Below are 22,235 nucleotides of genomic sequence, written 5' to 3'. Positions count from 1 at the left end.
TGTGAACAGTGAATATCTCTGAGTTACAGAATTTCCGAAGACTTTTTTCCTTGTTGACATGTTTTAAAAATATACTCCAATAATTATTTTATTTTTTCTTTTTTAATTAAATTTTTTAAATTTAAATTCTATTAGCCAACATTAAAAAACCCTTTATTAAAATTTTAACTGGGCTCTACACCCAATGTGGGGCTTGAACTCACAACCGAGATCAAGAGTCACATGTTCCACTGGCTGAGTCAATCATACACTCCTACTCCAATAATAATTTTAAAAATAAGATATTTTCAAATGTATATTCTTAATGGCTAGTATTTTACTAGGTTCTTTTTTAAAAATAAAGCAAAATGTTTACATTTGAAGTGACCTAGAGTTTGCTTTAGTAAGTGAGGATAGAATTATGTTCTCCCCTAAAAAATCAGATTTTTCCAAAATGTGTATTTTATTATGTTAATTAAATAATTAATGTACTCTAGAATTCTGTATTCATTCCTACAATCTCTGTTCTATCTCAATGCCTTTTGATGTTTTTTTGTTTTTCTTTGTAACTTGCAATCTTCTGTTTTCATAATTGTTGAATTATAATATATTATAATAAAAATATAATATATTTAGTATCAGTGTCCTAAAGTTGGTACAACTGAGGAAATGTGAATATATACTGTGGACTACTATTGTGTTAATATTAAATTTACTGATTTTGATCATTGTTCTGTGGTTATGTAAGAGAATGTCCCTCTTCTTAGAAAATATATTCCGAAGTACATAAGGGTTAAGGGACATGATGTCTTTAACTTAGTCTCAAAGGTTCAGAAAACAAAATATGCCTCTGTGTGTGTGTGTGTATACATGTGCATGTGTGTTTATTATGTATGTGGAAAGAGAGAGAAGACAATAAAGTAAATGGGTCAAAATATAAGCAATTCGTAAATCTGGGTGAAGACTACATGTGTTTCCTGCTTGCAACTTTTCTTTAAGTTTCAATTTATAAGAAAGCTTTTTTAAAAATTTTATTTATTTATTCATTTATTTTTATTTTTATTTTTTTAAATAGACTACATGCTTAATGTGGAGCCCAATGCGGGGCTCGATCTCACGACCCTAAGATCAAGGCCTGAGCTGAGATCAAGAGTTGGATGCTTAACTGGCTGAGCCACCCAGGCACCTCATAGCACAGTTTTTAAAACGCAAAAAAATATATATGCTCTAGGCTATTAATGTCTCACAAGTCCCCAGAAGTTTTTAAAAAGACTATCCCATTTTCCCCTTCAGGTATTCCAACATTTAAGAAAACTCAACTGTCTTTGATAAAGTTAATTACTATCCTGACATTTCTTGTGACCTTGATTATCAGGTTCTCAAAAATTGCTGTATGGAATATTTTTGTCCAAACCCAGTAATTCCTTGAAAATAACAGTCTCCGTGGTCTGGATGACCGTTTTCCAGTTGAGTTAGTGAGTTATCCAATGCCTAGTTAAAGCAGAAGAAGAGTGTTGTCTAGCCTCTTTAGCTTTTGTCATCTTGAATAGCTTTTAGCCCCGTCCAAGTGTTTGAATGCATTATCTAGACGCGTTGCAATTCTGTAGCCTTTTTACCAAAACTGGATTCACATGCAAATTTGCTACTGAAAAAAACAATTTCGAAGGGCTCATTGGTACCCAGCTGGCCACTTTGAGAACTTGGTTCTTCCCACTTACCCTACCCTCATCAGGGTCATAGAGCCTCTGCAACAGCTGCACTGTCGTGCTCTTCCCGCAGCCGCTGTTCCCAACCAGCGCCACCGTCTGCCCGCTCTCAACCTTCAGGCTGAGGCCCTTCAAGATCTGTGAGGGAAAAGAGAGAAGAACACACTTCACAACAAAATCCTGAAGGGGACTGATTTGATTCAGTTTTAATTTTGAAAAAAAGTATCACATAAGGGACTAAAACCCCAAAAGGAAAAAACATATAAATATCAAAATAACAGAGACTTGAGGTTCTTTATGATGATTAAACAATCAGTCTGAGTTAGGAACTCTTATAAATATCACTCACAGTACCTTGACATTAGCTCGAGCTGGATAAGAAAAATGAACATCATTGAACTCCACATTCCCTTTGATGCTGTCGGATTTGTGTCCTCTCTCTGAAAAACTGTCAATTTTAGGATTCTAAATAAAACAAAACTCAATGACTATTCTTTCATAGGACAAACAATTGCACTTTTAAGGAATATGATTTAGCAAATTCCAAAAAGAGGATCTGGAATGGCACAATCTCCTTCCCATGAGACAGAACCCAGTCGTAGATTGTGTGTGTGTGTGTGTGTGTGTGTGTGTATGTGTGTGTGTGTAAGGAAATATTCCCTGGCAGAAAACAGACATTTTCTGAAAAGTACATATGGATATATTAATTTCATTTCTTAAAATATCTCACTTTAAGTTTTTGGCATATCTCCATACATTTTCTAAATGGTCAGATATGCACGCTTCTGCAAGTGCGATAACAAGACATATTAGAATTGAGATAGCCAGGTATTTCAGCATTTAGTGAAAACGAACTTATTCCTAAACAGCAAATGAAGTGGATTTGGGTTGTAAAGACTGAACAATGGGTTAGGGCCAAGTTACTTAGAAGCAACGTAAACTGTAAATATATTCAGAAGCTGAGCAATTTTCTCCTGACTTAGGTCAATGAAACAGGAGGGTCTGCTTGGATTACATGACATTTCAGGCACCTGCTTTGCATTTTATCTGTGTAAATGCAGTGACATGCTTCAATATGTGAAAACTGTATTCTTTATTTCGCTGCATTCATTCAGCATGGTTGATTCAAAGTCATATGAATCACGCAGTGATTTTTTTCTTCGAAGGGAGCAACCCGCAGCAAAATATACTGTCAGTATTGTTCCACCAATAATTTTTCCACCCACTCATTCTGTGTATAGAAATCATAATATTCCTAGCCTAGCTACAACATGGAAGAGCAAAGGAGAAAAACTCAGAAGAGCAAATATCTTTGCTCTGAACTCTAAAAATAACACATTGGTGCAGATGGGCTTTTCCAAAATGAGATCAATGTTATTATATTATTTCAAGATGAATTTTTAGAAATGTTAATAAGAGGCACTTTGTTTCGCTCATTACTAAGAAGAGGTCCCTTATTTTCACATTATTAATTTTTACATGATTTTTAACCTAAAGCCAGAGTTAAGTGCACAAGCCTCAAAGAATGTTTTGACATGGAAATAATAAATGACTCACACTATCAATGATGTGGAAGATCGCATAGGCCGCTCCTCTTGCATTGGCAAAAGCATCAATGCATGGAGCAGCCTGTCCCACGCTGAAGGCTCCAACCAGGACTGAAAAAAAGACCTGAGCAAAAGAACGTGAGGAACAGTTATACGCCCCATTCTGCTGCCCATTATTATCTCAAGTACGACTCTTTGAAACACAAAGTACACTAAAGCTTAAGTTTAGGTGTGTCCCTTTAAACTTTTTTTTTTTTTAAGAAAGAGGGCAAAGTTTATAAGGTTAATATAACCTTTCATTGCACAATGGGCTTCTTCAATCTCAAAAATATTTCTTTGTCTAGCTTGCCGAACTATCTGTTGTTCTTCTCCTGAACTTATACAGAGTCAGAAAGGTTTTTCAGACCTATTTCCTTGACTTGGAGGCCAAGGGCCACTAGAGGGAAGCATGTCCTATCAGTATTGTTACTCAGATTGTTATGACTTTCTCTACCTAGGCATGGAATTGAATTACACAGTAATTCCATGTTCAAGATGAAACACAGTAGATCTGGGGCCCGTGGAATATCCCTAAAAAATAGCATTTTACATACATATTTTGATAACATTTTTAATATAAAAAGTAACAGTTCACACATGATAAATCACGAAATCACACCTGTGTGCACTGAGTAATAATTCCTTTACACAATTATTTTATACTATGGCAAACAGAAATGAACACATTTCCCTTTACTATAGAAAAGCCAAGAATGTAGCTTCAGGAATGCATATGATCAGCAAATCTTAACTGAGGAAAACATGGGCATGATGCAACTTCTACACATAGCTTGACCTTTCTCCGAAGTCAGTAACAATCACACTTCACATACCCAGAATTCAAATATCCCACAAACACTTATCCACTGTTTGCAATACAGATAAGAACCAGTAAGGAAGCAAAAGGTCTCTAAAAAAGTCGATGTTATAAAGTTCATGCCCCAGAGCTCTTGCCCTTCGTGCAGGGGGTGTGGCTGGGCTCTCTGCGTCATGGCTCTGACTCTCCAGCCCTGCCGGGGAGATGTCATCGACCACATGGTACAAATGAGGAGACCGGGCCAGAGAGAGGAGTCAGGATTTTCCCCCTTTTCTTTACAAAATTTAGCAAATGAGGACGTGAAGAAGGTGGAGAGCTTCTGAGCTGACCGCCCAGAAGGAGGTCAAAATGAGAAAAAAATCAACTCCGGGAAAAAAAAAAAAAAGAAAGTAAAGGAAAGAAAAAATAGGCTCCACAATTAGAAAAGCTCATTCAGCAAACAGCCCTCAACACCTACTGGAATCTGAAGATGCCATTCCGGAAAACATTTTGAAATGATTAACTTTCCTAATGGTCCTCATTCATCACAAAGAGGGTCCTCAGTATCCTCTATTTAGAAACATAGGGAAGTTCAGGTTTTAAAAGATTGCTTTCTGAATGGTTACATGTTGTTTTGATCACCACTGGCATGTAAAGACGGTCACAAAATATTGCTGGTTTATAAAAAAGGTTATAGGGGTGCCTGGGTGGCTCAGTCAGTCAAGTGGTTGACTCTTGATTTTGGCTCAGGTCATGATCTGGGGGTCCTGAGATCAAGCCCCTAAGTGCAGGCTCTGCACTTAGAAGAGAGTCTGCTTGAAGAGTCTCTCTCTCTCCCTCTGCCACCCCCCCCCAACTTGTGCACTCTTTCTCTCTCTCTAAAATAGTCTTTTAAAAAAAGTTTATAAAAAGATAAGCATAATATAATCCCAGTTTTGAAAGAGAAACACACACACACACATATAAAATGATCTGGGAGATCTACACCACAGGTTATCATTAAGTATATATGGATTATCAGATTCTAAGTAATTTGTAATTCTAAAAATTCTGTATTCTAATCCTTTGTATAACTTTGTACATGTTATTTTCAGAATCACAAAATAAACCTGTGTTCATTCTGGAAAACAAAATAAAATAACTTTCCATCATATGTTTTGGATAGCTGATGCATTATATTATATAAATTCAGCATTCTCTCATACTATGACCTGTCTATAATAATGTTTACTTTCTTATATAATAAACCGAATGGCAGAAGAGGATGCCTCCAATCTGTATTTGTTCATTCATAAATTCATTCAATTTTTACTTTCTTTTATATGTTGTATATCTTCTCAAGTGGTCTAACTACATGCTATGTTTTTGCCCCCAACTCATAATTGTGCCATGTGTATTCTAGAAGGCCAGCTCTGCCCACGGGACAGCACAAAGATTTACCAAAAGGAAAAAGCCCATCATCAGGCTCATTCTTTGAAAAGGAGGAATATGAAAGAAAACACAACATAGATGGATAAACAGTATTTTTGGTTTCTTCATAAATATTAGGAAAGCTACTTACTGTCATTGCGTTTCCAATAGTATATTCTTTTGATATAACTAGAGTGGATCCATACCAGAAGGCCAGCGCATACGATGCATAAATTAACAGGAAGGCGATGCCCATGGAAATGTTTGCTGAAATAGCTTTTTTAATTCCAATCTTCTTGGCATTTTCTAGATGTTTCTCATACCTACCAGAAAATGAGGGGGAAATGTAACAAGAAAACAACCCATAATCAGAGCCATATTTGCCTCCTGTGTAGTTGGAGGTTTAAGAACAAAGGAAGAAACCCTGCTGAAACCCAACTTCCTGGGAATTGAACCAATTCAGGATCAGCCAGGACTAGAACCCACCTGAGCCTTCTCTTTACTGGCCTGCACTCATTTCCCTCGGTCCCTACCATTCTAACCAGGCTTCCTATAGCTGTTCCAGAACTGAACTTCACTCCTGGGAGATGGAAGAGCTTTGCCATCACCTTCAAGGCCAGCATCAAGAGCCCCAAGGTTCAAGTGGGAGAAGAGAAACAAAGCCAAATGAGAATGGCGCTGAAATGTAAATACGTTTCGGGATGCTTACAATAGATTCTTTACACAGCTCCATTTCTTTTCTCTAGGGAAGAGAAAAACCTTCCTCTATTGCCCCATTGGGTGAGACACTGGAATTTCACACGTTCTTGTACTTAAACTTGGGCTTGGGGGGGGGGGTGTTTGTTTGTTTTCTTTTCTTTTTTGTTTTTTGGTCAGGCTGATCTTCCACTGTCAAGCCAGAGCACAAGGTTATAAAGTGGTCACGACGTACAGGGTTCGTACTCAATTTTTCTAGATTTTAGTTACATTACCTGTAAAATGGAGTTAATAATGTCTACCTTGCACGATAATTCTGATATTGAGAGATAATCACAGAGAGCAGTTACCACGGTGCTGGCCCACAGCTGGCAAAACCTGGTGATTCCTATCCCTTTTATTATTCCTATTGTTGTTTCAGAATTTAATCTCCTCTTGAATAGTGCTCATTCTATTACATTTTTGAGTAGTAATTAAAATTCATATTTCTGGCTTCTAGGATGGATACAAAGGTACAAATGTCTACAATGGGTCTGTTGAATTACAATTTTTGTTTGCATCAGTTTAAATGAAATCTACCCTTCCGTGTTAGGTACAGAACGTGTGTAAAATTTAATTTTGGCTTCCTAAAATTAAGAAGAACTACAATGCATATAAAACGAGTCTGTGGGGAAAATATCACATAAAATCGTGTATTTCTAACAAAAACAAGTATCTTTTTCTTCTTCAGTTTAACCAAATGAGATGTCGAGAATTCATCAGTTTTTTAAAATATGCAGTTGCCACCAAAAAGTTTCTGTGTTTAATTACTTAAAGCAGCCAACATTTCAGTGAGCTCTCCCCAGCACCAGGCACTGCTTTCCTTCTGCAGAGCTGCGTCCCTGGGGAGCCAGCGGCTGGCCGCCTCCAGCCCTGTGATCAGTCCTGTGTGGCCGGGCCCCAAGGCCCAGGGAGATTCAGGTCAGCCCCCATGTGACACCAGGCTCTGGTGACAGTGGAGGACATGCTGTAATTACCTTCGCGGAGGCAGCTTGCTTACTGCGGCTAATGGAGCGGTACTGATTACACTCCCATCCTGAGGTCCCGGGGAGGGTTAGTGTGCTCTGTGTGGGCTACTGTGTACAGGAAGCAGCAGGGAGAGAGAAAAAGGAAGAGATTAGAGAAACAGGAACATGGTGATTTTGAAGAGGGCTCAAGGAATCGAAAAATAGGCAAAGAAAATGGAGGGAATTGGGGGAAACATGGCTTCTAAGGTGGGAGGATGTGCAGAGACTTTCTCTTGCAAAAAGCTGTGGGTGTCAGGAGTGCCACAGAATGCAAGAGAGAGAACTTGAGGCAGAACCCTACCTTGACCGTATTAGGGCGAGCTATTTAAAAAAAAAAAACTGCCTGGAGACATTAAAGAAAAGCAGACTAGCCTTTATCTGTGGGCTTTGTTCTGACATTTTGGTTTTTGTCTGTCAGTTTCCTGTAGAGCAGGGCTAAGTGGCCTGGGATCCACCGTCAAGGAATTCGAATGTGGAAACAATTGTATAATTATTTTCACTAACCTGGACCTGAAATGTAGCATTTCCTTGGATTATCAGCGCAGGCAACAAATCACTGCAGAAGTAGCAGTAACTATGACTTTGTTGCCAGTAGAGATCCCGGATCATTTTTATATCACGCTACACTTGAAACAAACATCTTGAAGTATCTCTTACCTGCATTTTCTACTTCAGAGTTACAGTAGTTACTGAACCCACAGTTCGCTCTTATTATTTAATATGCGAAGAACAAAGGCAGGTATTTACTGTATCACAATTTAAAAATATTTTGAGAACTGTACTTCACTATAATTGGTTTCCTTTGAAATCTTCTGTATTTTGTCTTATGCACTTAAAATTATTATTCTAAGGAGGGAGTCCATAGGCTTCATCAGACTGCCAAAGGACTCCATGGAACGTATAAAGGGGAAGATCCCTGCTTTAGAGGCTGACATTAAACCCCAGACATCAGCAAAGTGTCCCTATATTTTGTGGGGGAGGGGTTAATACTAAGAAAAGGAAAGTAGTAAACACACACCACAAAAGAATGAGCAACAAAACGCAAAAGTGGGTTCTTTGAACTCGTGGACAAAGAACCTTCCTGACCTTTCCAGCTCTTTGTTCTGGCCTCCAAACGCTATCACGGTCCTGATGGCCCCCAGAGCCTCTTCTGCCACAGCGCCTGCTTTGGCATATGCAGCTAGTTCTTTGTCGCTAAATGCCGAGAGTATCTGGACGGAGGAGAAACATTCGTGACTCATACGGGGAGAAAAGTTAAAAGGTGGCCTGATCAATTCTTTAACTTGCCTTTTCTTCCCAAGCCCTTTCCCTTCCCAAACAGTGGAGGCATGAAGTGAACAACAGTCCGTGTACCAGATGCAAGGGCTCCTTCCACCCCTGCAAAGGCTGGATCTGATCCAGCCTGGTGGTGTTCCCCAGAGTAGTCAGGAACAGAACAACCACATGTAATTCTCGGCATAGCGTCTTCAGGAATAACGTCAAGTTGCACATCTACTATGCTTTTCTCTGCTAATTGCAATATAAACTAAAATAAACCCTTATAGCTTTGGAGAGTCACTACTTTTGCCTTTATTGTATCACGATTTTAATTACTATGAAAACAATACTTCCAGATCTACTCATGGGCATTCTGCTTACTACTAAGATGGCTAAAGAAGACGTTGCAGGCCACAGGTAAAGGAATAATGGAAATAAAATGGACATAAGTAAATTACTAAGTAAATCATCAACCTCCAAAAGAGCAAAAATTGTCATTAAAACTTCTCAACTCTGCAGTGTTGTCTGAAGCAGGACAGGTTTCATACACACCACACACACACACACACACACACACACACACACACACACACACTTATGGCAAGGCCAAACTGGCAGAGTGCCCCTTGTCACAGGTAACAATTAAAAATAAATAAAACAAATCCAAACTTCAATTTTTTTATACTCGTGCAACAGTTTGGAAGAATGTTATGTTTTAAAATTGTGTTTCTTTAAATAAGGACATAAACATTTAAGTAGTTTAAACTACTATGCCAGAAGATTTACCCAAAGAAATAATAGCAGTGCAAAAAAATCCGTAATTGAAGTAATAACTGACATTTTAAATCACATTAAAAATGAATTTCTTTATTACAGCACTAACGTGCTTTGAAATGTGGTTTCAACTGACATGTCACACGGATCTGGACAGCTACAAGAACCGGAACCCTGCATGTTGAAAATAACTCTCGCACATGTGGGCCAACACACAGGAAAACAGCCCCCTTTTCACACACCTTTGCCCAGACAGCTGTGGAGAATCCCAGGATAGGGCTGATGGCCATTATCACAAGGGTGAGCTTCCATCCTCTAACGAACCCTACTATGAATCCTGCAAAAAACGTGGCTACTGCTTGAAAGAACATTCCAACCTTGTCACCAATTCCTTCACTGATTTTGGAGACGTCACTAAAAAAGATCACACCTAAGTGGTTACAGGCAGGAGGTCTTCAATCAGAGAGCTGAAGCAGACATGTGACAAACACATAGACAGGCAAATCTTGTTCACACTACTGCAAGGCTCGTTCACAGTCTTAGCCTCTCGAATGGGATTTTTCCTCACCTAAATACCGCGCAAGGGAAGAAATTCAGGATCAGTGCATGCCTCTGAGAAGTTCATATCATTCAAGTTGATGCTATTAAATTAGTTAATCCTATTGGAGAAGTATTAGCATTCTGAACGTATGAGTCCGTGTGTTTAAAAGCAGGAGTTAGGAAGGTCATTGCAGCAGTCACAGGGAAGGGCTACTTGCTTCTACCCTGGGCCCTACTCTCAACCCACTCTCTTCTCAATACAGCAGCCAGTGTGATCCTTTGGAAATGGAAGTCTCATGTTACTCCTCAGATCAAAATTCCCGATGGCTGCCCATTTCACTACGAGTCAAGGCTGAAGTCCTTAGTAAGGCCAACCAGGTCCTAAACGCCTTGACCTTCCCGGATTTTTTTACTTCATTGGCTCAGGACTCTTTTGCTGGGAACTCCAGGAAGACAAAGTTTGTCTTCCATCTCCCCCTGCTGGAAAGTAAGCAACAAGAGGGCAGAGATCTTTAGCGCATTCACTGGCAGAGCATAAACATCCAGAAGAGTGTGTGGCATATAAACAGGCCCTCAGATATTTGTCGAATGAGTGAAGAGCCAACAATTATGGAGACAAGTCTTGCTGTGACTCCATTCACACATGTACTCATTCATTCAGCCATCTTAACTGAATGGATAACATCTGTCAGGCCCTGCAGCAAGCCCCACAGAGAGATGAACAAATATAAGATGTGAGCTCAGTCTTCAAATTAACCTACTAAATCACTGAGGAGAACAAACTAACAGATAAGGAAAATGCTTGGGGCACATGCTGTCAATGCTAGAAATGGCTGTCGGATGATCTGTTCCCAATAGGTATCAAATGTTTCATCTAGTAATTTTTTTTAATCTAAAATCTAACCACGACACATTTTCATAGTTAGTGATTAATTTCATTATGAAAGTGTGACACAAACAACACACTTACTCTGTTAACCGTGTATTGAGTTCAGTGGTGCCGTTGACATCAAACCAGCCTATTTCTTGTCGTAGAACAGCGTGAAAAAACTCCTGCCTGATTTTCTTGACCTGTCGGCCGGCTGCCAGAGTCCAAAATGAAACTTGTATATAGGCAGCAACGAGAACTCCAGCACCTAGCCCTGAGTAATAGTATGCATACCTGGAAAATAATTAGCAAGTTTCCTTTAAGTACTGCTCTTTACTCATCTTTTTCAGGAAAAATCTTCAGGATTGGGAATTAAGTTTACTGAAATCATATAGATTGTGTAGGACATCATAACAATACACATCAAAGTTTTTTTCTCTTCTCTTTCTTAAATTATAAGACGATGATGGCAAATCTATTCACTTGAATTACCAGAAGACAGATACATTTTGTGGTTAACTGCAAAAAATAATGGTGTTAATCATCTTACAACTGATACTGACAATTTGTAGAAACGGCGTGATTCTTCTCTCATGATTAAGATTCTAGACCTCCATATCTTATTTTATTGAAAAAGTTCACTACTATTCACACATTACAAGTATAGGGACAAACGGATTGAGCATGTGAAATGGTTCTTAGTGTAAGTTTTCTTGTATTGTTTATAGAAAGACCCCCCTCCCTTGCTGAAACAAAAAAAACAAAAAACCCTCTTCCTCTTTGGCAGAATTCAAAAATATTTTTTTAATAGTATGCTGAAAACATTATAAATTTAAACAAACTTTGAATGAAGTCTTAACTAAAGTAGAGGAAAGTTAGTATCTTTAAAAAGAACAAATTCAGTTTTGATACTTTCAAAGATACTTTTATATAATTTTACAAATTGTCTCCAGATAGAAGCCTTTCAGGCCTGCAGTAGCATACAGTTAGCATTTAAGTCAGCAACATTAATTGATAAGTAAACACACAAACATTATGTCACAGGCTTTTGAGATTTCTATTAAGAAGGCCAATGGAAGGGGAAAATGCCATAAAAGACATTATTGGATCAGCCGACAAAACTGGAATACAGATAGTAGATTAGATCAAAGTACTTTATCAATATTAAATTTACTGATGCTGATAATCGTGCTATGGTTATGAAGAGAGTATCCCATGCTTAGGAACCACACTGAAGTATTTATGAGTAAGGGGCCACGATGATGTATGCAAGTTACTTCAGAGGTGGAGGTGAAGGGGTGGCTATAAATTATAACAATAGGTCAGGGGCGCCTGGGTGGCTCAGTCAATTAAGCTGCTGACTCTTGATTTTGGCTCAGGTCATGATCTCAGGGTCCTGGAATGGGGTCCCACGTTGGGCTCCACCCCCAGTGAGGAGTCTGCTTGAGATTCTCTATCTACCCCTCTCCCTCTGCCCCTACCCTGCTCATGTTCTCTCTATCTGTCCCTCTAAAATAAATAAATAAATCTTTTTAAAAAATGATAACAATAGGTCAAAGAATATAATAAAATGGTAAAGGGTATACAGAGACTCTGTGTGTATTCTTATAATTCTCTGAAACTTTGCAATTATTCTCAAATAAAACATTTTTAAAGTACATCACAAATACTTATATATATAAATATATATATTTATATATATAATACCTACATATATAGATGTATGTATTAGCCAATTACCTAGTCATTTCTTCTTCCAGAATTCTGCCTGGATTTAGCATTGACAATGAAAAATTCACTAAATAAAGACAAAACAAAACAAAAATAAGACATTTTTGAAAGGTTGAACTATTAATAGATGTTACCAGGTTTTAAAAATCATTTTTCTTTTCAACTTCAATGACTTCTTGTCACTTTGCTCAAGTAAAGAGTTCAAGGGTTTAGGTGCAGCACATCCAGGGCCCAGATGGGGAAAGGTAGCCCTCCTGGGTTCGTCCCTGATCCTGGCGGCCTCAGGCCTTTAGCAAAGCAGCTTCCTAAGGCAGCAGAGAGGAGCTGCTGGAGGACATACAGAGCATATAGAAGGCGGAGGAGGAAAAAAGAAATGGTCTCAAGAGAAAATACAGAATTTAAGGGGCACTTTTTCTTAGTGGCTAAAAGCACTTTACAGGTAATTGTTTCTATTACTTTTACTTTAATACATGTGTGCTTTCCCTTACATGCTTCCTTTTGACAGAAGGAATACAAAGGCTGAGTTACATACATTGTAAAGGAGGGAAAATTAGAGACAAGGAAGGTAAGTGAGTTGTCTAAAGATGAGACTGGCCATTGGCCATCACCCTTCATTCCACGTTCTGTTTGCTGGCAAAACTGTATTCTGGTATTTTTTTAAGTGCTATTAATTGGAAGGAAATTTATTGTCTATTAATTTGAACTCATTTGGTAAAAATGCCTATGTGCCATTCTTGTTTTAATAATATCTAGCATGTATGAAGCATTTATTAGCTGCCAGGCTCTGTTCTGAACACTTTACATGTATTAATTCACTTAATTTTCACCACAACCCTATGAGGTAGGACTGTTTTGTGAATCCCCATTTCACAGATGAGGAAATTGAGGCACAGAGTGATAAAGTAACTTATCCAAAGTCACACAACTAGCAAGTAGGCTGAGAGTCCTAACGCTATACATATAGCCCCTAACTTCATACTACACTGATTGTTCCATGTGGTAATGACTTATTTCCACTTTTTATTTTTTAAGCTTTTTTTAAAAAAAGATTTTATTTATTTATTTTTGTGAAAGAGAGAGAGAGAGGGAATGAGCATGAGCGGGGAGGGGCAGAGGGAGAAGCAGACTCCCCACTGAGCAGGGAGCCCAATGCAGGGCTCGATCCCAGGACCCCGAGATCATGACTTGAGCTGAAGGCAGATGCTTAACCATCTGAGCCACACAGGTACCCTTATTTTCACTTTTTAAAAAACACAAAGTGAGGGGCGCCTGGGTGGCTCAGTTGGTTAAGCGGTCTGCCTTCAGCTCAGGTCATAATCCCAGGGTCCTAGGATCAAGCCCCGAGTTGGGCTCCCTGCTCAGTGGGGAGTCTGCTTCTCCCTCTCCTTCTGCTCCCCCACTCACGCTCTTTCTCTCTCAAATAAATAAATAAAATCCTTTAAAATATTAAAAGAACACACAAAATGAAAAAGTGTAAAGGAAACAGCCCATGTCAAAATAATAGGACAAAATATCACCACAGCATTGTTGAGAAAACATACCAGAGTAGGTATTTCCCATTTACCATGATGCTAGGACAGAAACTAGTCTTTTTTCACTTACCATGTGTAAATAACCCAATAGTCATGTTTCCCAGTTGTGGTGTATCTTCCTTATCTTCTTCCAAAGGGGACTAAGGTCGAGATGCACTTAAAACTTAAACTACTGTCAGGATCGATTAGCAGGCTTGTGGCCCTGACTGTGGCATAATTTCTCCCACAAAACTGTAACTTCTACTGATGTTCACAGTAAAGTGTTTCCACTTTACTAGAGGCAGACAAGCTACTTAAAGCTTGGTAGTGGTGGAAATCATTGTTCAAACCTTGGGGAAACTCCACAAATATGTGTATTGGGTTAGTTTTTCCCCAGAACTTAAAAATCAGGTAGAATCGTAAATGGATATTACTCTCCTCCAAATGCCTACCTCAAATGTTTACATTCTCTCAGTGAGGATATTATAACTCAGACTGATTCTCCCTCCTAGGAAATAAGAATCTACGGGCATTTAAAATTTGAAACGCTCCTTTCTCAGAATCTAAGCCAAGAATGGCAATCTAGGCCTGGATATAACCCTAGGAGCTCCTAGGAGAGTTTCTGCTGCCCGAGGACTAAGGTAAGATAGATGTGTGTTGACGTGTTCCCAGAAAAGTCATGGGACTCTAGATCTGAAATTCTAGACCGGGAAATTTTATGGGACTCTAAATCTGAAATTCTAATCAGAAAACTCTCACAGGATTCTAGATCTGGAATTCTAGACCAGGAAATCTTACGGGACTTTAGATATGAAATTCCAGATCGGGAAATCTCATGGGATTCTAGATCTGGAAATCTCACAGGATTCTAGATCTAGACATCTCATGGGACTCTAGATCTGGAATTCTAGATCTGGAAACCTAATGGGACTCTAGATTTAAAAGTGCCTAGGCCTGGTCTTCTCAGATTCTACCCATCATACCTATTATACCTATATAAACAATCTCCAAGTCACCTGGTTCAGGGGTTCTCAATGTTATGTGCCTGTTAGACTCACATGGAGAACTTTAAAAAAATACAGTTGCCCAGGATCCATGAAAGAAGAGTTCAATAAGAACCTCTGGCTGAGTCCAGAGCATCACATTTCTAAGAAGTATCCCCATTTGATTCGATGTGCTAGGATGGAGAACCCCCACTCTGTTCTGCCTGAATGCCTCCCAGAACAAGGAAATGGAGAATTCTTGACGTTGCCTATTTATTTTAGAGAGCTCCCATAAAGTCCATTCATTTTATGGATGAAGAAACAGAATTTTAGAGTGGTCATTTCATTTCCAAGTTGTCACAGCTAGTTTCCCCCAGTATTTATTGATCATTTACTAACTTCCAGACGCTTTACATGAATCGTCTCATTTAATTCTGTCAGTAAGTCTGTGATCACCTTTCAAAGATGAGCACAGAAAGAATTACAGAGGTTAAGTAACTTGCCCAAGGTCATACAGCTGGTAAGCGATGGGCCTAAATAACTGCACATCTTAAAGACTACCTAGGGAGACATTACACAGAGAGTCCTGATGTCATATTTAAGTCTCAAATCAATGTCTGCCCTCCTCAATTCTGCCTAGAACTTCTCCTATCATATGGAAATATTCAGCACAAAACAAAGAGTTGGTGTTTGTCCAGACAACCTGTCCTCATACAGCTGGTAAGCGATGGGCCTAAATAACTGCACATCTTAAAGACTACCTAGGGAGACATTACACAGAGAGTCCTGATGTCATATTTAAGTCTCAAATCAATGTCTGCCCTCCTCAATTCTGCCTAGAACTTCTCCTATCATATGGAAATATTCAGCACAAAACAAAGAGTTGGTGTTTGTCCAGACAACCTAGGCAGTACGTGCAGTTAGTTAAGGTAACTGGGGTCTCCAGTATGCCTTTTCCTCTCAACGACACAGCAATGCAAAGGCATGCAGGGTGTATTGATTTCTCTACAGAATTGTCTAGATCATTACAATTACACATAGACTTGACATAAAATATATCAATTTCCTGGTACTCTGCATTAAAAAATGTCTCCTCTGACTCTGTCCTTGAGGTTTGGGATGCAGAATGTGCATGGTTTCCACACAACTGAGTCATTGTGAGGGAAGAAACCTTGTCACCAAGGAGCTTTATTTTGTTGACAGGATGCGTTCTCTTCACAATCATTCACTGTCCAACCCTCTTGTAATTTATACCTTATTTTCTTTTAACATTCCCTTCCTATTTGGCTCTCATTAAGTCCAACTGTCCAAGAGTCCAACAGTTCTAAAGGATAGACTTTTTTAAAAAAGATTTTATTTATTTGAGAGAGAGATAGAGCACAGCAGAGGGAGAGGGAGAAGCAGGCTCCCCACTGAGCAGGGAGCCCAATGCAGGGCTCGATCTCAGGACTCTGGGATCATGACCTGAGACAAAGGCAGATGCTTAACAAATGAGCCACCCAGGCGCCCCTAAAGAACAGACTTTAAATAAACATCATCTCTATGAGACAAGCAAGTGAGCTCTGCCAAGGCTAAGTACAGCTAAGTACCTGACCTTCTCTCCACTTCCATGATTTTTGCTAAACTCTAGAACTCTCAACATACCAGTGAGCTCTCTGGATTTAGACTGAGTATGAAATTTAATGACAATATTGTCTATACAAACTGCTAAAGAGTGGACATTGGAAATTAATAACATTTGAGGGACCTCCCATCATAAATCCTTAAGACAGACTATAAATCTAATGACAAATGTGGCTATAGAGGACCAATGGTCATTTCATCTGGAAGCTATAAAGAGTAAGCTGGCAACTCTGGGGAGCACAGCCATTACAGGTTTGTAAGTGACTTGCTCCTGCCATTCCCCAGAGAGACCTTGAATTTGGCCCTGGGCACAGCACACGGCACCTGTCCGCCATGCCCAGCTTCAAAGCTATTTGGTTGCATAATTAGAAACAAGTAAAAAACAAACTGTTCCAAATAAGAAAGTTGTGGAACTATTCTGGTGTTAGTGAAAACAAAAACAGGGCTAATAAAATTGGTCCAAACACTAACTCATCTGTGCTAAGTGTGTGGCATTATTTTAACCTCATTTTTTAAAAAATTTAATTGAGATAAAATACATAACAAAATCTACCACCTTAACCATTTTTAAGTGTACATTCAGTAGTGTTAAGTATATTCACACTGTTGTACAATCAATCTCCAGAATTTTTTTCATCTTGTAAAACTGAAACTTGTACCCATCAAACCATCCGCCCCTCATCAGGCTCCTCGCTCAGGGCAGAATCTGCTTGTCCCTCTCCCTTCCCTCTCTTGTTCTCTCTCTCTCCCTCAAATAAATAAATACAAATCTTTTAAAAAAGGCACTTTCGGGATGCCTGGGTGGCTCAGTTGATTATGCAAATGCCTTCGGCTCAGGTCATGACCCCAGGGCCCTGGGATCTAGCCCCGCGTTGGGCTTCCTGCTCAGTGCAGAGCCTGCTTCTCCCTCTGCCTGCCACTCCCCCTGCTTGTGCTCTCTCTCTCTGACAAATAAATAAATAAAATCTTTAATAAAAATGAATAAAAATTAAAAAGGCACTTTTACTAGATTTCTAAAACCTATTAATGTTTATGTAAACAGATTCTATTGTATAAATCAAGCAATCCTATTATCTTAGGTCAGGACACTTAAGCTCTTTAATGTTAACCAAATACGTAGTTCTGAATCAGTAAACACTGAAAACCCCTACTGATCTAAATGACAGAGTCCACTTTTTCTCAGGTATTTTTGCTATGTAAGCTGCCTTTCCTTTATCAGCTTTTTTCCCTTATATCCCACCATCTGTGTGCCAATAAAGCTTCACTCAATCTTCTCCAGCCTAGTGCCCACAAGGTCTCTTGGGAGGAACTGAGCCATCAGGCTTGGTAGAAAGCATAAAGATTTCACTTCCTGTGTTGAATCTGGCCAATATGAAAATAACTGTGTCCACTGGAACCTGACTCCAGTGCTGTTGCCACAGTCCCTCTTACAGATGACATTAACTTATGGGACTCTGGCTCTTCAGTAATTACACTCCTGTGTGTGTTTCAAAACACATCATTCTCACATTGGAACCATTCACTCTTCAGTGAAGTGTTATATCAAGTTCCAGCCAACCTGGTTGATCCACAAATTAGAGACAGAAGATGGATAGAATTTTAACAAAAAGGGTGCAGGGAGAGAAAAAAAAAAGAAAACCAGGAACAGATTTACAAGCAGAGTATAGCTAAGAAGTATGGCCATACTAGCTAAAGTATTTTGAAATGTGTCCGTAATTACCAAAGGGATGGGCATTGCATAGATTTAGTCAGATTACTGTCCCACTGTCCTCAAGTAGAGGGATTTCCCTGCTTTCTTTAGATGCAAATCTTTCTGTACGTTTCCTTATACTGTATTAAAAGTCAAACAGGATAGATCTAGTTGTTGAAATTTAAATGAGTATTCAAGGAATGTTCTGAGAATTTTATAACTTCTTCAGTGATAACCGGAGTCAGCCAGAAGTGCAAACCATTAAACAAGTAGATGAGAAATACTAAAATCAACTTCTGATCTTTCATCCAGTTAAAGGAGTACAATGTATGTTCCAAAAAAATAATAGACAAATGCTTACCTGGAAAGGAGAAGTTTCCTGCAGTATCAACAAATTTGTCGGTCATTTGTCCAAACACTATCATCATGAGGGGGAGACCTGATCCATGAGCTATGGCCATGATGGCGCCCAGGGACATCAATAGTTTATCCTGCCAGTCAGAATATCTAAACTAAAAAATAAAAAGAAAGGAAATAAAGTAATACTTTATAGAAAAGAATTTTTCTCTCTCCACAACTATATGTTCTTTGGGTTTTATTTAAGGTCAGTACTTTTTTTTAAAAAAGATTTATTTATTTCTTTTAAAGAGAGAGAGAGTACGTGTGCAAGAGTGAGTGGGGGTGGGGAGCAGGGCAGAGGGAGAGGAAGAGAATCCTTCAGCAGACTCCCCACGGAGTGCAGAGCCCCGCAGGAGCCCGTTGTGGGGCTCAATTCCAGGACCCTGAGATCATGACCTGAGCCAAAACCAAGAGTCAGTCACTTCACCAACTGAGCCACTCAGGCACCTCTAAGGTCAGTACTCTGTATTTAAGGTCGGTAGTTGCAGAGAAATGTAATAGGGTAGAAGGAGGATTTCCATCCACAGTATTGACAGATTAATTTTATGATTCTTTATTTTTATATTCTGTGAAGAAATAATCTGATTCTGTTTAATCAGTATCTTCTTTGGATAAGTGATTACAATATAATCAGAAAGGATAAAAGTTTAGTTCCATTAAGAAATGTGGTTTGATCTTCCAGAGCTCCTCATGTAGTGAGTTCAAAGCAGCTAGGTACTTAAGTACATTAAGTACTTAATGTTTACTCCTAGTTGTTTTGAACTCACTACATGCACACACACATCACATGCACACACACACACACACACACACACACATATCACATCCTTTAAAACGACGTTCAAAATATTTCAGAGGGAGAATTACAAATAGGGAGGAAACATTGTTTGAGTCTCGTGGATAAGTTCCCTTTAAGAGGTTTAAGTTAGGTTTTTAAAAGGCAGCTCAGAAGTGAAATGAATAAACATAATGGATTGTCTACATGTGTACTCTAGGGAAGTCCTGCTTAAGGAGACGATGCTCCCTGAAGAATCTGGAAGGATAAGGGAGAATTTGCTGAAGAAGAATTGGGAGGTAAAGTAGGGGTGTTTAGGCTGAGATTAGCAAGGTGCCTAGAAACCGCATGCAGTGTTCAGGGAACCCCCTGCAGGGGAAATCCTGGAGTGCACAGTGTGGGAGATGACATTAGAAAGAGGTAAAAAAGGCCTGGTGGGCCACACCAATCCTCCTAGACTTAGCGCTGTCACTATACAGTGTACTTAGTACTATCACTTAGAAGGCTGATACTAGTTGTTACAGTGACATGTACGATGCCCAAGAACTAACCAGCTGAGCAATGTCACAGGACTTCAAAGAGTTTGCCCCTCACTGTCTTTTTAGCCCTCTCTCATTTCTCAGGTTTTCTTCCTGCTTTTGACTGATCATTCTATGGTTATCTCTGTCTTCTCTCTTCCTCTGCCTTCTAGATTACATCTATCTTCTCTTATATTTCCATTTCTATACCTTCCCCTCAGTCCCTTTTATTTATTTAAAATATTTTTTTAAATTTATTTGAGAGAGAGAGAGAGACAGAGAGCATGAGCCAGGTGGGAGGAGGTGCAGAGCCAGTGGGAGAAGCAGACTCCTTGCAGAGCAGGGAGCCCAATGTGGGGCTTGATCCCAAGACCTTCAGATCATGACCTGAGCCGAAGCCAAAGGCAGTTACTTAACCAACTGAATCACCCAGGTGCTCCCTGTCCTCTCTTTTTAATTTTTTCCCTCTACCCATTTCCCTCACCCTACCCCCTTTTGGGGACGAGACACAGTCATCAGGAGAATGAGTGATGAGTCAGGCTTGGCAGAGTGGGGTCTTCGAGAGCTGAAGCTGAGTCAAACAGGGTCAACAGGCCAGGGCAGTCTGAGGTCAGGCACACTTGGTGGGAGGAGGGGTGTGCAAACTGTTCTCACAGAGTTCCAGAAGTTCAGTATGGGGAGGCCAAATTCCATCATCAAACACGCAGGGCAAGGACGAGTGCCGAAAGAGATAAAGGGTCAGAAGCCAGTTGAAGCTTGGAGCAGAACAGGGGAGCTGGCAAAGTCAAGAGCAAATGGAGAAGTATCCCTAAAATTGCTAGAACAGGGATTAGTGATTCCAAGGTTCATTTTAGTGGCTCCAAGGGAAGGGAGATAGAGCACTTGGGTCTACTGGCCACGGTTACAAGCACAGGATCAGGGCATCAAGTCATGTTCTCTTTAGTGAACACTTGCATAAAATTGAGGATCATTTTAAATGCTTTTCATACTACTTAAATAAAACTTCACTGTCTCTAAGCTTCAATTTAAAATTATAAGAATTTCACAGCGACAGCACAGTTTCCTAAGCAAACTTAGACTTAAGTGATTTTCAACCAAACAAAGAGTTTTTAATTCTTGTTAACAACAGTTTTGTCCTCAGGACAAAAAATATCTATTCAGAGGCAGAAAAGATTATATTTCAATTTAATTTAAATTTTAACATTTGAGTTCAAATTAAATGTACGCAATTTCTGCCTCAAGGTTTGTGGTGTTTTATTTGCTGTAGGAAGCAGATCTAAAACATGTACATTAAAACCAGATTTAGCTTTACAAACAATTTATTCTTTAAAGCACTAAATTTTTAAAATAAAAACACTACAAACATAAGGGAGAAGAGAATGAACAGGGGCTTTGTGGTGACATGAGAAATGTGTACCAACGTTGGAGACCGAGAATGTTTTGGTGTCTTTTCATCCACTTACTAAGCTGCCGATTTCAGCCAACATGCCGCTGAACACCACCTTCTTTGCTATGGAATAATGGCTGTCATAGTTTGAAACCCATCATACTTACTCAGAGTAGGCAAATGCTTTCTCGGCCCACCTCTCTGAGACATATTTGACAAATGAAAAACAGATTAGACTTCTTCCAAAAATATGTTGGCTTGCTTTGTGCCAGCAGAAAGCCACTGACAATTGTGTTAAACATAATCAGAATCTCTAACAGCTACTCCATGTGTAATCAATTTTCTTGGAAGTCAAATGTGAACACAGATTTCTTACTTATTTCTAAATGTCTGCAGTTAACAATCGTTTTCTTTATATGCAAGCTTATTTAAGCAAAATTTGGTGGGTGGGTGGGTGTGATAGCAGTAATGGTGGTGGTGGTGTGTGTGTGTGTGTGTGCATGTGTGTGAGAGAGAAGCAAATGCAGAGATGTATTTTCCTGAAATCAGTTAGTGTGTGAGGTGCAATGAGCTCAAGTCCCAGCTCTGCTCTGTTTCATAGCCAGTCTATCCCTACCTCTTTTATATCTACCTTGAGAATGTGGTTCGTTGACTACAAGAAGCCAACCTAGGACAATCTTAAAGTACTGGCTCCATATCTGTGGATTTAAGACACCAAATTTGAAAGAAAACAAGGATTATTCACATTTAATATTTCACAGCTTACCAAAGTTAATGGTCCGATCAGGTTCATTCTCTTCTTTTCTTTCTTGTCTTGGTTCCTATAAAATATATATATATATATAATTGTTTGAATTTAAAAACTGTTAACAAATGTTTCACAGTCAATTGAATATAAACTTGAGTAGTTATCACATCTGACTATTTTTCAAATATAAAACAGTGATATCCACAAGTTGT

General features: G+C 39.2%; 1 protein-coding gene across 4 annotated transcripts in view; it reads right to left on the bottom strand.

The window, feature by feature from the left end:
* Positions 1-22,235, bottom strand: part of LOC103658685 (phosphatidylcholine translocator ABCB4) — a 181,232-nt gene that overhangs the window by 36,715 nt on the left and 122,282 nt on the right. For 3 of the 4 annotated variants that reach the window (XM_040644303.1, XM_040644300.1, XM_040644301.1), the window contains exon 12: positions 1,698-1,823. In XM_040644303.1, the coding sequence (XP_040500237.1) occupies positions 1,698-1,823 (126 nt within the window). Of the gene's footprint in view, positions 1-1,697; positions 1,824-2,039; positions 2,151-3,242; positions 3,357-5,628; positions 5,801-8,305; positions 8,431-9,492; positions 9,665-10,760; positions 10,953-12,398; positions 12,457-18,557; positions 18,709-22,041; positions 22,097-22,235 lie in introns of all 4 variants that reach the window. The other variant, XM_040644304.1, reaches the window with a different exon arrangement.

Source organism: Ursus maritimus, unplaced genomic scaffold (assembly GCF_017311325.1).
Source record: "Ursus maritimus isolate PB19 unplaced genomic scaffold, ASM1731132v1 scaffold_3, whole genome shotgun sequence".
NCBI classification, from domain to species: Eukaryota; Metazoa; Chordata; class Mammalia; order Carnivora; family Ursidae; genus Ursus; species Ursus maritimus.
The sequence above is the reverse complement of the archived record's forward strand: the minus strand, read 5'-3'. Positions and strand labels throughout refer to the sequence as shown.